At 41.6% G+C, this 14,924-nt stretch overlaps 2 protein-coding genes across 5 annotated transcripts in view; both read right to left on the reverse strand.

Annotated features, from left to right (window-relative positions):
• LOC307075781 (protein TANC1-like) overlaps positions 1-3,701 on the reverse strand; it is a gene marked incomplete at both ends in the record, with an annotated part of 36,854 nt that extends 33,153 nt beyond the window's left edge. The window contains 2 exons of the mRNA XM_079736476.1: positions 1,195-1,317; positions 3,626-3,701. Coding sequence (XP_079592602.1) covers positions 1,195-1,317; positions 3,626-3,701 — 199 coding nt within the window. The remainder of the gene's footprint in view (positions 1-1,194; positions 1,318-3,625) is intronic.
• Positions 3,702-6,439: 2,738 nt separating this feature from the next.
• Positions 6,440-14,624, reverse strand: gtf2f2a (general transcription factor IIF, polypeptide 2a). 4 transcript variants are annotated; one of them, XM_079736776.1, is made up of 10 exons: positions 14,490-14,624; positions 13,280-13,353; positions 12,954-12,972; positions 12,577-12,715; positions 12,265-12,276; positions 10,316-10,366; positions 8,820-8,901; positions 8,336-8,435; positions 7,385-7,528; positions 6,440-7,062 (listed from the first exon to the last, which is right to left on the reverse strand). In XM_079736776.1, exons 1-10 carry the CDS (start codon positions 14,553-14,555, stop codon positions 6,931-6,933), a joined length of 819 nt encoding a protein of 272 aa, XP_079592902.1. In that variant the 5' UTR covers positions 14,556-14,624; the 3' UTR covers positions 6,440-6,930. The 4 variants fall into 4 exon arrangements, with proteins under 4 accessions (XP_079592902.1, XP_079592903.1, XP_079592904.1 ...); XM_079736777.1 differs by lacking the exon at positions 12,265-12,276; XM_079736778.1 differs by lacking the exon at positions 10,316-10,366.
• Positions 14,625-14,924: the final 300 nt, after the last annotated feature.

Here is a 14,924-nt window from a genome sequence, read left to right on the forward strand (position 1 = left end):
GAAGAGAGTGAGGAGAGTGTAGTGGAGAAAGGGGAGACGGAGGGAGGAGGGAGGAGGGAAGAGAGGAAGAGAGAGAGAGCGAGGGAGAGAGAGAGAGAGAGAGAGAGAGAGAGAGATAGGGAGATGAATGACAGGAAGTGAGATCTCAAGAAGGAGAGGGAGGAGATAGAGAGATGAAAGAGAGTATGGGAGAGGGAGGAGAAGGGAGAGGGAGGAGGGAGAGAGGGATGAGTGCAAGAGGAGTGAGAGAGGGAGATGAAAGAGAGAAAGCGAGAGAGCACGAGAGAGAGAGAGAGAGAGAACGAGAGAGAGAGACATTAATCTTGTACTGATGAGATCTATGGTGCAGAATTTGAATTGCGTCCCGAGAGATGGCTGGGCGTGAGCTGAGCAGCATGGTTACACACAATACCTGATTCTAACTCACCACAGATGTCTCTCTAACCAGTACTCCTCTCTCTACTATATATCTGTATATATCTCTCTTCAATCTCTCTCTACTAAACATCTTTATCTATCACTCTACCATCTCTCTACTATATATCTACCTTCTCCTCTATTATATATCAGAATAAATATCTCTACCATTTCTCTCTACTATATACATATAACACACACACACAGTGTGTGTGTGTGTGTGTGTGTGTGTTTGGGTGTGTGTGTGTGTGTGCCTGGTTACCTGAACTCTACAGCAGTGTCCATTCATAAAGATCCATTAAACATGAATAAATACCTAAATTCCTGATCAAAGCGTCAACACATGACTTACATGCGTGAAGGTTCTCTGACACACTCAGCAGACACATTTCCCTTAATTAATTGCTTAATTAGTTTCCCGCACACAGATTGGCTAAAAGCCTCCAGCTCTAGAAACATCTGGTAGGCAGCTGTTTGGGAGAGACTCGATTTAACAACAGGTCCTCGTGCCCTTACTTGGTAAAACACTGTCACCTAGTGGTAGAGTTTATATATTACTTTATTATTACTTTCTCTTTATTAGAGAGACACACACAAGAATGGTACAACTATAAGGACATAATGGTGTAGCGGGCAGGCCTAAGACTCTGACTCCAACCTAATATGGTCTGGAGTGAAGGCCTTTAATCAAACCTCATATGGCTTGGAGGACAGGGCCAAGACTCAGACTATAAGCAATTCTGGTGTGGTGGTGGTGGGTCGAAGGCTCTCACTCACCTGGTGAGTGGCCCCACGCGGGGGAGGGAGAGGGCAGAAGGTAGTCCTGGCGGGGGAGAAGGGGGGAGGAGGGTAGTGATATGGACATGCCCTTAGTCAGCTTCCGCTGCTTCCCGCTCCGAGCTAGTAGGGGAGGGAAAGAAGGGGGCGAGGGAGGAGGGGAGGGGGCGAGGGGGAGAGGAGATGGGATAGCAGGTACAGAAGGCTAGAAAAGTGGTCTAGAATAACTGTCCTACTATGACATAAATATGAACATAAAGACATGTCAGATGATAATTATGGACATAAAGACATGTTAGATGATAATTATGGACATAAAGACATGTCAGATGATATTTATGAACATAAAGACATGTCAGATGATAAATATGAACATAAAGACATGTCAGATGATATTTATGAACATAAAGACATGTCAGATGATAAATATGAACATAAAGACATGTCAGATGATAATTTTTAACATAGACATGCCAGATGATAAATATGAACATAAAGACATGTCAGATGATAATTATGAACATAGACATGTCAGATGATAATTATGAACATAAGGAATGTTAGATGATAAATATTAACATCAAGACATATGCTCCTTTAGAACAAGTGTCCTCACTCTTCTGTGAATATGATAGATGCAGGGCTTTACACTTGCTTGAAAGGTGCAAAATATTTCCAGTTTAATTTGGAGCAACAGGTGTCATCCACATCAAGGTTCCAAGCAGAGGTCTACCATGAGTCCACTGGACTAGACTACGTAGACAAGGCCTAGTAGGCAGGATAGTATAGAGTACAAACTCTAGTTTGTACTCTATAACACTAGACTAGTCTAGACCAGGCATGTTTTCCTATGAAAGTTATATGTTAGGTTTGTATATTTATCAAACTAACCTAACCCTATCTATGAGCAATTGTTGCATACATCCACTATACATGATCATGCATTTATTTGTTTAAGAACACTATTTCCAGTCATTTACAGTAATTTATTACACATTTACACGTACGTATATAGACTGCATATACTGTATATCATGAGGAACTATGCAGGCCGTGTGTTAGCACTCGTATATCACAGTCTCCCTTATAGGAGATATAGGCTACAATCTGATCAACTATGCAGGGCAAATGGTAGGACTGGTATAGTGGGGACTACAGTCCACCAACCCTGTAGCACTAACTTACCACTTTAATGAGATACATTCTCTCAGATCGCCCGTCTCTTGCCAATGAGTTCAGTACATGATGAAATATTCATGTGCAACATGCTAGCTGTGTTTCTGGAGATGTTTCCAGCACTGAGATAGAAGGACTTGTCCCCTCCCAGCGATAGGATTCAAACAGCATTCATGTATCCGCATAGCTGTAGCTTCATTCAGCGACGGAACAGAAGGGGTTCTTAAACGTTTCATCTTAGGACCCAAAAGAAACGACCACCCCTGGGGGCTGAACAATCATACACTAAGAAAACTCTCAGCAAACCAGAATTGGTGTTCCTTAAATCTTTACAAGGATCAAAAGGTTTTCCAAGCATTCTTTGCATGTCAGACCATGAGCGACCTCCAACACGATTGCAAACCATAGTTTAAGAACCCAATCTGAGTTTGTGAGCAGTCTCATTAGTACGGTACTGTGCTAATGAAGAACTACCAGAACACTTCTCAGAAGCACTGCAGGACTTCATGATCCTCTCTTTAGTAGGTCAACTCCTCTCCTGACACACTTCTCCATGACGATGATGATGATGGTGGTGATGAAGGACAGGGGACAGTGTTAAGTGGGCTGATGATGATGATGATGGCGATGAAGAGTATTAAATGGGCTAATTGGATTGGCTCTCCACCCTGAAGGAGCAGAAATTAGCACTAAGAAACACATAAGAAACAATCTACTCGCAAGAGGAAAAACATCACTGATTACGTGTAATAAAACTGATAATAAACATTTGTATGATTACTATGAATAATTATATTGTGATTATGCATTATGCACTATGTATTATTATTATTATTATTACTTTAACACTCATGTGTTCGTTATTATGATGAGTTATAATGATGTCAAGATCTGATTATAATGATGAGTTGTAATGATGTCATGATCTTTTTATTATGATGAATATAATGACGTCATGATCTGGTTATAACGATGAGTTATAATAACATCATGGTGTGGTTATCATGATCAAGTTGTAATGATGTCATGATCTTGTTTTATGATATATAATGATTTCATCATCTGGTTATTATGATAAGTCATAATGACTACAATACTCCTATGAGAAATATTACAACAGTGATCAGTGAATGATGCTGTAACGAAAAACTCAGTCACTAAACAACCTAAAGCAAACACAACAGGCTATGATTGCACAATCAAGTAACGTGTTCTTATAAATGAGGTATTAATAATTATTAAGTAATAATCTTACCTGAATTAACTTTGACCTTTTTCTCTCCTTTTTTTCCTTTTCCATCTCGTCTATTTCCAAACACCGCTCTGAACATAGCGAGGCGCTCTGTTAAAGTAAATGTATTGATTGGAATACAGACTGTGATGACCTATTAACGACACAACACTTCTACTTTACAGCTGGTATACTCTGATCACTGCTGCTGTCTTTACTGTTCTCCTCTCCTGACGCTTGTGACAACCACCATGGCTCTGAGATTTGTGTTTGCGCGCAAACGCACGAACTTCTCCAGACGCCCTCTATTCACGCTGTATGGAAAGCGTTTACCAGGGGTCTTCGTGTCTCTCCCCGCCTCAAGGGGTCAGTGCTGCACAGCAGGTACATTTTAAATTGTACTTTTAGTTGTAATACTCTTCATGATTAATGTATATTTTCTAAATCGGATTGAGCAGAGACATTTAAAGAAAATAGCTGACATTGAGGGTAGTTGTACATGTTGTGACCAAAGGGAAACGGAGGGTAGAGCATGTTTAGGTTGTTTGTTGGATATAGAGAATATAGAGGCGGTGGTGAACAGTTCGAGTAGGTCTAGGAGGGAAATCAATAATTGACTTTACTTACACTTTGCTACTTCAGGTAACATTAGTTCATGCTCAGTATGTGTAACACCTCAGCCTGTACATGAGCCACTTCACCCATTTACATATTATGTATAGGCATACTTTATGTACGTTTTCTAGAGTATACATGCGCATTTTCTCTACATTTTTAACATAAATGTATTATAATTTCTCTTATGATTGTAGCTCCAGGCGAACAACAATATCCACGTTAGTGGCTTCTCTTCAGCTTCGTCTTCCTGTTATTATGGCAGTCCCTCGAAGAACATATTGTACTACTCATGATGTAGGACAAGATGACACAAAGATATGCTAACAGAATTCATGCTGGTAACCATGGATGTATAATAAATATTATAATAATAGTTGTAAAGACAAAGCTATAAACAAACACAAATAATCTTGAGTTGTAGCCACAGCGCCAATCGTGCCGCCGGAAGTCCAAAGACAAAATTGACGTAGTCGCTCACTTCCTTCTTAATTGAAAAAAATAAATCGAAAATAAACATATTTTAGAGTTTGAGCCTGTGGGGAGGTGATTAAATTCCTACACTGACCAAAAGGTGGCGGTAGCCAACGCTGTAACAATAAACAGAAGAAGAAGAAAAGAGGTATAAAATCAAGATTTGGCCTCCCGTTAGTTCTACTCGGTCGGGCGTAAGGCGATGAATGACGTGAGTTTAACATCAAAAGCCATCGACTCTTAAATGTGTTAAAATTAATTATACAAACCTGTTATCAGGAAGAATACTCTACTTGTTAACAATTCTACTATATTATTTGCACGTTGTTGTAATATTGTTGAAGTTAAGCGTTGGGTTACTTGTTGGTGTGGTTTTTGAATCTGTGGGGTGACTGAGGATCTCTGATCAAACCTAGGATATGTACTTTATTTAACTAAACCCGTTGTCCCCGCAAAGTGCATTTTTTTTCATTCATTATTTTCCGAGTTTACGAAATTACAATGAATCACGGGTAGTCCTTTTACCTTCTTGCGACTATTACTTCTAATATACAAAATGAATTGGTATAATTCTTGGTTGTACGTAAATAAACATCAAATACAACTGACTCCAAACCGACTTCGTTATCCTCAACCAGTGACGGCCCATAAGCATAACAAAAAAGCCTAAACGTTTAATATTCGATTTGACTTGAAACAAAAAGTTCTGAATGCGACTTGACCACAAGTGTTGAAGACGTAATCTATCCTGGATTAGAATTGACATTAATGGAAGAAAATGTAATTTAATTATCTCCTAGGAAGCCGTGGAGGTGAACTACAGATTACCGCACCAGTTCTCAGGTGAGTGGAGCGCACTGAAGATGCTGTCATGGAAACCTTGCATCCCCTGATAGACCCGGAGCATGACTCATTGGCTCCTGGGTTTGCAAAGAGATGCTACATTCACCTCCTTCTTACGCCTCCTTTCCCACCTCCCCCTCGGTGGTTAAGGAGGATGAGTGGAGAACACTTCACCTCCTTACACATACTGTACATATTAGATTCACCTCCTCACATACTGTAAATGTCAGATTCACCTCACAAATACTGTTGCCAAAAAAGGTTGCAACTGGTAGTCAGCTAGACTGAAACTGTATCTAATTTTGATAATCAATAATCGTCATATCAAGTACAAATACCATACATGGGTTGCTTTATGCTTCAGAAATAAACACCTGGGTCGTTTTTCAATGGTTTAGAAGAGATTATGTCTTGACTCTATGCTGTTTGGTTTTTCCTGTAGGTAACCATGGAGGTATGGCTGCATTACAAAACCGTTTATTTATTCTGTTAAGAGCTGAGAAGTTTTTGCATAATTTTTTTTAATGTCAAACATATTGTACACCAACATCCAGACTGGATTCATAGCATGACAAGTTGCCCTATTGACCCTATTTGTATTTCAAATGAACTAGTGTCTGCATTGCAGTTCTTTTTAAATCTGAATGTATTGTCTCTAAATTATGCACTGTACTTAATTTAAAATGTTAATAAAAAAATGTAAAATATATCTATTGTTTCCGTGTAATTTTTCAAGGTTATGTCCACAGTTCAATTATATAAAGTCCTGAGTTAAGACTAAGGCCCTCATTGGTCAGCCAACTGAGTCAAACATTACATGCATTCAGTTCCTTACGAGATCAAAACGGCAGCCCCATACACTTGCCAGGTTACCTAACTTATTGACTGTTAATTAGTATTAAAATGCACATTTATATTGCTTTATTCAAAAACCCATTGAGCAGAAATTAAGCCTGGATAATATCTTGAGCAGTTACTCTAATATGAATCAAGGGTTACTGTACATTAAGAGGCAAATTAACGTTAATAAATTTAATTGAAATGTAAATGATTCAAGTTAAAATGGGACGCAGCCCAGACACGGAGTGGACCAAACACTTGGCAACATTACACAAACGATGCACCGAGTGGATTACCCAGTCAGACGACTGGGTTCGTTGAGTGCACATGTGTAAAACCCCATCCAGCAGTTCTGATTCGCGGGGACCGGTCACCACTCAGTTAGGTCCACTCATCACAGAAAATACAAATATAAACCACTTTCTAAAAACACCATGAGCGTGTGGGAGGAACCAGTGTAATCTTCTGACAAGAGGCTGGGAGGAGTTCAGGCCCTAGGGCCTCATCCTTCTGTCTTAAGACTGGGAAACTATTGGTCCGTCTCTAACCCTTTGAGGCTAAAGCCTCTCCTCTATCTTCTCCTCCTCCACCTGGTAATGTCTGTACTCCGGCCTCAGCTCCCAGGTGTTCTTGTGGGTTCCCTTCACGTTGTAGTTCCCGATGTCCCGCAGGATCTCCTTCAAGTACGTCTGCAAGACACAAATCTGGATTATTTATGTATTCAAGCCCCCTACAGACGCATTCATGCTTGTTTACAAGGCGGGAAACCACAGACAAAGAAAGTTAGAAACAGTACAGATACGCTCGCACGCAGGGGAATTTTATAATACAGAAATAACACGTGTTTATATTGCACTTTTAAAGAGTCACGACATAATGAGAAACGAGTAAAAACAAGAATCAGAGCCACCATTTAACATCTAATGAAAGTCACATTAAAAAGCATCCAGCAATGGATGGTATAGAGAAGAGAGCTGTCAGAAACTTTTTTCCAGACATGGTGGTGCTCACCACCGGCTGCTTGGTGATGTCCACTAGATCTTTGATGTTGTAATACTGGTGCTTCTCAAACGCTGAAAACAGCATGTCCAGAACCTGCTGCTTGTCGACCCTCGCTCTTTTCCCTTCCTCCTTCTTCTTCCTGTCATACTCCAACTGCAGGGGGGAGAGAAGAGAACCAGGGGGAGAGAGAGGTCACCAGGATGAGAGAGAAAAGAGCCAGAGGTAGCGGGAACAGGTGGAAAAAGGGGGACAGAACGGGTGGTGAAGGGAGAAAAAAGGTCAGATTGGTCAGGTACAGTACAGAGCAATGTTGCTTCACAGCCATAAGGTCCTGGTTTAGAGCCAGCTTAGCCATTTCTATATGTTTCCATCCACACCAAAGACTTTTGTTTAACCCATTCAGAACGGATCACGCATCTGTGCGTGTTTACCTTTAAGACCGGATTGCGCATCAATGCATGTTTACCATTAAAGGAAAACTTTGCCTAACTTTGACCCTATTTTCAGATCATGTTGGGTCTAAGGGGCTAATGCGGACAACAAATTATATAATCTGAACCTGTTAAAGAAAAGAGCTAGGAGTAGGAAGAGCAGGAACATTTCATTGTTATTGCTCAAAAGGACTACATGCCAGTGACAGTAACCCTGGACATGATCCCTGACGTTGAGGAAAATAAATGCAAACTAGGGTGAGCCAGAGAAGTGAATAATGATACAACTAATCTCTGCAGCGCCTTCCATCAGGACCCTAGGCACTTGACAATTGGGACACACAGAACGAGCACTTAAAAATGTAAATTGAAATGCCAAATAAAAAATATCAAAATCAGAAAAAAAGCTACTAGATACTCTAGATACCCACGCTACTACTAGTAGCATGGGTTCTTCTGGAAAAATCTCTAGAGTACTAGTAGTAACGTTGGTACTTCTAGGAAGTCCCTTGGTAGTACGACTACTTACGTTGGAGGCGTGGTTTGCCACTGGCTTGTAGTTGCTGGTCACAGGCTTGTCCAACTGCTGAGACAATCGCAACGGCTTGATAGACTCCTCAAGCTGCATCCTGGGGGTAAAGAGTACAGAGACAGGTCATTTAGGAGCAGGTCGGGGTTAGACAGAACATATACAGGTCAGTAAGGAGGAGGTAGGGGTTATACAGTACAGAGACAGGTCATTTAGGAGCAGGTCGGGGTTAGACAGAACAGATACAGGTCAGTAAGGAGCAGGTAGGGGTTATACAGTACAGAGACAGGTCATTAAGGAGAAGAGAAGGCAGGGGTTGGAAAGTAAGAAGACAGGTCATTCTTGAGCGGAGCGGGTAGGAGTTGGGCAGCACAGAGACAGGTCAGTAAGGAGCAGGTAGGGGTTATACAGCACAGAGAAAGGTCAGTAAGGAGCAGTAATGGGTTATACCGTATAGAGACAGGTTATTGAGGACAGTTCTCACCGTTTGAGTTTCATGTAGCTGTCGTTAACGGCTGGACGACACTCGGCCCTCTGCACCACGACCCCCTCCAACGCCACCTTGTCTACAGAGGACCAGCCACATCACAGCCTTTACCCGCAAGCCATCTCTTCATTGGCGCCCACGTCAAGAGAAGAAGACTCCTTCCTTTTTTCCGAGCTTTGATGAATTCAGTCATGCTTTGATGACCAAAGATGTATTGATTACATATTTGTCCACCAAGCCCTATCTAACCATAATGCTGTCTCTGTTTTAGTGTGTTGCGGTGATCGTGTCTGGATGCCTGGATCCCCACCCAATGGCTATCACCTCCGCACTGGCCAGCAGCCAATCACTATTGACCCTGAATGTATGTCAAGTATCGAACCGATTGCACTCCTTAGCATCACTAGACGGACTCTTTCTTGCCATTTGGGGAGCTAGGGATAGGGGATGTCATAAAAATATGGCCTATTAAGCCTTTTGAAACTGTGACTGGGATTAAGGGCTATACAAAAATAATTGACTTTGATAGTTCTTCCTCTCTTGTCCCAACAAAAACTACTTTGGAACCCCTTAACTTACGAAGATGGATGCTCCTTTACGTACTGGGGATTACAGGGCTGTAACGTATGATACCACAGGACTCGCGAGTTTACCATGAGTAAACAACATGACTCAACATTCAACAGCATCACCGTGCCTCAGCGGCCAATCAAAATACAAGGGAGATGTGCATGCACACGCACACACACACACACACATACACACACACACACACACACATTGAACTTATTCCTGCTTCAAACCATTATCTGAACCTTAAAAACATAAACATCAGAACCAGAGTAGTTGGTTCCCACATACTTATAAGCTACTAATGCTTCTAACTTTACACTAGTAAGTAGAACTAACACTACTGTGCACTACCAAGTAGAAATACTACAACTGTTCCCCATACACTACTAAGTAGAACTAATACTACTGTTTACTTTAGTGGAACTACTATTACTGTTCACATACACTACTCAATAGAACTTATACTACTGTACATTACTAAGTAGAGCTACTACTACTGTTCGCCGTACACAACCAAGTAGAACGACTACTACTGTACACTTAGTATAACTACTACTACCGTACACTACTACTACTGTTCATTGTAGCATGATTGTAACCATCCTCACTTTTAACAGATTTCTCATCTTTCTAAACTGCTGGAACACACAACATGTATTGTGTCAGGAGAGACACAAGTACCATGGACCACCACACAGTGTCTTCTAGATAAGCAGAACTACATCTCCCAGCAGCACCAGGAACAGACTATTGTGTTATTGTGCTGTGACAGGAAACACATCTGAAGGTTAGTTCAACTGAAATGATCAGAGACACCGATACTATGAGATGGCCAGCTCATAAAACTAAATCTCAACCCGGGGCTGAGTGGGAGGAGCTTTGACCACCAGGCCCTGGGTGGGGGGAGACGGAGGACTCACCTGGACACGTCCCCCCAGAGCTGCTACCCTCAGCCCTCTCTTCTGATTGGCCTACAGGGAGGAGGGAGGGGTGAATGGAGGTACGGGGCGGGAGGTAAATGGAAGGGAGGCAGACGGGTAAAAGGAGGGGCGATGCAGACAGGTAAAGGGAGGGGGGGGGCACCGACAGGTAAAGGGAGGGGAGATGCAGACAGGTAAAGGGAGGGGAGATGCAGACAGGTAAAGGGAGGGGAGATGCAGACAGACAGGTAACAGGAGGGGAGACACAGACAGGTAGAGGGAGGGGAGACACAGACAGGTAGAGGGAGGGGAGATGCAGACATACAGGTAACAGGAGGGGAGGGACAGACAGGTTGAGGGAGGGGAGATGCAGGGAGGGAGGGAGATACAGGGTGGAGCGAATGGTCAACACACCCAGGATTCTCCTTTAGCCACGCAGGAAGCCCCGCCCCTCTCAAGTCACCACACCTCTAACCAGCAGACGAGCCACCAAGCGCACACACACACACACAGACAAACACACAAACACACAACAAACTCGAAAATTGCATGTTCGCAATGGCCGTGCAAATGCTGTTGAAGACGGGGATGTTATGGCGGTGTGTTTACTGACCTAAAATCTCTGTTATCTCTACTTGAGCGGTCTACAAACGTCTTGATTCTAACTGGAAATTATTCAAATAACCCGAGAGCGACCAATATATCAGTTGGCTGATTTTATTGGATGATATTGTCCTATCATAGATATATCAGTATCAGCGTGTAGGTTTGTCAATATGCGCTGATAGGAAAACTTTACAAATGGTGTTGACTTATAGATATAGTAATCTCTTTATGAATCCTCTACTGTGCCTTTGAACCTCTAAATAGTAGTGGTAGTAGTAGCTTCTTTCCATACAGTTAATTGGTTCCTTTAGCTCATTATTTGAATGCAATGTTGCTGTGGTCTGTAACGTTGCAGGAGGGTGAGTCACAATAACCCTACCACAATAATAATAACGGCAGATAAATCTTTATTTTGAATATCGGCCAATTTACGATGTCATTTTTAACTCCCTTACATCCGTATAGGCATCGGCCCCTAAATCCAGCATCGGTTGGGCTCTAAAACTGGTGTCATTGTTCATCTGGTATTGTTGACCAGTTGCAGGCAGATGCATATCGGTGGCATGTGGACATTCAGTTTGTCTCAGCACCCTGAGCATTCTGTGGCAATGGAAGCCAAAGGCACCACTTTGTTGGGTCGAAGAACACATCTTCAATTTTGTTGCAAGTATATCCCTAACATACATCAACAAACGTCCCCTCACACTACCACACACCTCACACACATGGTAGCTCCATCTACTATATGTTGTTCAGGTTATCAAGCAGTTTATCAAAATGTGGGCTGATGAACAGATGGTAATAATAACTAATAATGAATGGTTTTGTGTATCTTATGACATACAGTTTGAGTCTGAGGCAAGAAGGGGTGCAGGTCATTTTGGCGGAGCACCATCAGACACTCTCAATCGTTCTTCAGCAAGCACAAAACCACAAGCACAGCAGAACAACCAAACAACACACAATAATTCAACAGACACATCAAGATGCCACAACAGCGAGCACACAGGATCAGAATATTCCACAAACTCATGCACCAAACAAAGCCACCATCAGTAGAATGGTATTGATTGGTTAAAAGGATGTTAAAATCATAGAGCGAAGCCACTTGTTGCACACCACTGAGTTTGTTATCTGTAAATCTAGAGAACGGAGTCTGTAGTGAGTGTACGAGAGTGAGAGAGACCCCAAACCACACCCGAAGCTGTTGTACCCCGTAAAAGAAAAAAACCTCAAAGACAAAGACAGTTTTGTATTTGTCGTCTTATTGTGGGAGACATAAAAAGCAAAATCAACACAAATCAACACACACAAATATACATCGGCAAACAAACAAAGCTTACCTTTCGAATGTTCTACAGGAAAAAACATGATGGAGTGGAGAGTTAGTAAGCCATTTACAGAGCAGCAATACTCTCTTTGCATCTCAGACTGAACCTAGACCCCCCCAGGCAAAACCTAGAACACAGGAGACAAAAACTAGACTACCCCCCACTATTCCTAGACCACCCCAGACTCTATCTAGACCACCCCAGACTCTATCTAGACCACCCCAGACTAAACCTAGACCTGCCCAGAATACAGGATGACCTAAGGCAGTCTAACCTGAGGGTTATAAAGTTGGAACCGAGGGGTCTACAAGAAGGTGGACTGACCTGAGGGGGTCTCGGTGAAGACCGCTAGCATCTGGCCTCCCACGGTCTGCATGCTGAAGGGGTGGTCCCGGGGAGCGTGCACTCTCTTATCACCGCTGCCATCGATGGCCGTCAGGTCCTCGTTCAGCGTGAAGGCCACCTAGAACACCACCCATACATCAGGCTGTACATTCACTAACACCCCACCCTCTTATCCTCTAAACTAGCAATGAACACCACCCATACATCAGGCTGTACATTCACTAACACCCCACCCTCTTATCCTCTAAACTAACAATGAACACCACCCATATATTTTTGTCTGGATTCCCCAACATTACTCAACAACACCCACCCACATCTGTGAGGCCAACCATTAATAATAAGAAATAACTCACCTCTGCTTTGCCTTGGTTTCTATAAAAGAGTAGGAGTAAAAGGGATTAGTTATGATGTGAACTCATTCGAACACAGTGAGTCTACCAATCCTGAGTCTTTCCGAGACTGTACAAGGTGTTTGGTAGGTGTGTAGTGCACACATACCCATGTATTATGCTATGGTAGTTTTACAGAGTTTTGTTTTTAGGGTTTATATAAACTGTTCTCCATCACCTTAATAAGTGTGGAGTGAGTGATTCAGCACATTTTATTCAATGTGAACTATTCATTTATTTATTTAACTGCCAACATCTAATACTTGATGAAGACAACTGGTTGTACATACTTGCTGATCCGTAGCTTCCCCACCTCTCCCCTGCCTGCGGCCTTGGCCCACTGCTGGGAGAGATACTTGGGGACCTGGATACCGGGAAACATATAGAACACACACATGTAAACACACTCACTCTGATCATGTACGTAATATATAATATTATCATAAAAACAAAAAAATGGACAGGCTCTTAAGGACCTGAATACTAGTTAACCTTCAGAACACAGTTGTGAGCACACTCACTATGATCATATACCGAATATATATAATGTCACCAGAACGCATTTATAACACACTAACTCTGATCATGGAATCTATGGACAGATACCAGGCAAGACAGCTTGAACATCATACCACAAGCTCTCACAATGTAGGCTAATTTCTAGGGCTAGGCATTGCCAGGTACCTCACAATTCAACTAAATTCGATTCTTTAGGTCTTGATTCGATTCGATATCGATTCGATTTGATATTGATCCAATTGCTTCGATATCGATTGAATAATACGTGCAGATGACAAAAATACCTAAATATTATTTAGAATTAACCATTTCAAAATTAATTAACCATTTCATTGTGCTTCAACTAGCAAAAAGGGAATACAGCATTGTATAGTATTGTTTCTGAGCTAAACTTGCAGCATTAAAGTAATAATCATAACATGGGCAAATGTAAAAAGGCATGTACATTTAGGCATACTCGCTTCTAGATTACAATGACTGAGTGTGCTTCTTTTCTTTTTTTATGAAAATAATCGATTGCAAAAAAATTCTGAATCGAAATTGAATCGAGAACAAATAAATTGCAGTGCATTGATGAATCGATATTTTTACCTAGCCCTTCCTATAAAATATATAATAGTAGCCGACGTCAGAGATATTATTTCCACGTTGATGACTCGGGTATGTAATGTTGTCCCACAGTACTTCTCACAGCTTTCAATAAATTATATTACATCACATCGCTAACAAAGATTATTGGTTCTCTAAGAGATACTTAACATAAACATGGTCAGGTCTATGTGTTCGTCTATTTAATATCGTTGCCTAACTAAACATAATGATGAGATCTAAGTTATGTGTGGTCTGTTAACTACCTAACTAGTGGTTTCAGTAGATGAGGACGATAGCAATAGCTTTACTGTACTGCTTCTTCTCATCTCAACAAAACATCACATCACATAAAGTAACGTAAATAACTAACTATATGAATCACATCCGCACCTTGACCAGCCATACGCCCGTGTTCTGTTTGGCACCAGTAAGATCCACTTCACCCTTGTCTGACATATTTGAAGCGAAGGATAAAGAAGAAAATAATAAACAATCAAGCTCAAAGCTAAAGGCTGCACGCTAAAAAAAAAACACACACAGACAGGAAGAGAAGTACGGTGGCGCTACGAGGCCAAAACACCAGCAAGCAGACCAGTTTTGGGGGACAGGGACTTAAACTTGTATATAAGTACATCCTCATTATTATCCATGACTTATGTATTTATGAAAAATAATATTCTTATTATATAATGAATGTAGAATGATGTTCAATAAAAACTGTATACAAATGTATGCCTGAGATACAATGTGGAGTACTCACTATCGGTAAACTTACACTAGTCAATCGTCACTTGTGAACATGTGTTAACACCAATGACACAAATA

Source organism: Pollachius pollachius, assembly GCF_949987615.1.
Source record: "Pollachius pollachius genome assembly, chromosome: 5".
Lineage (NCBI taxonomy): Eukaryota > Metazoa > Chordata > Actinopteri > Gadiformes > Gadidae > Pollachius > Pollachius pollachius.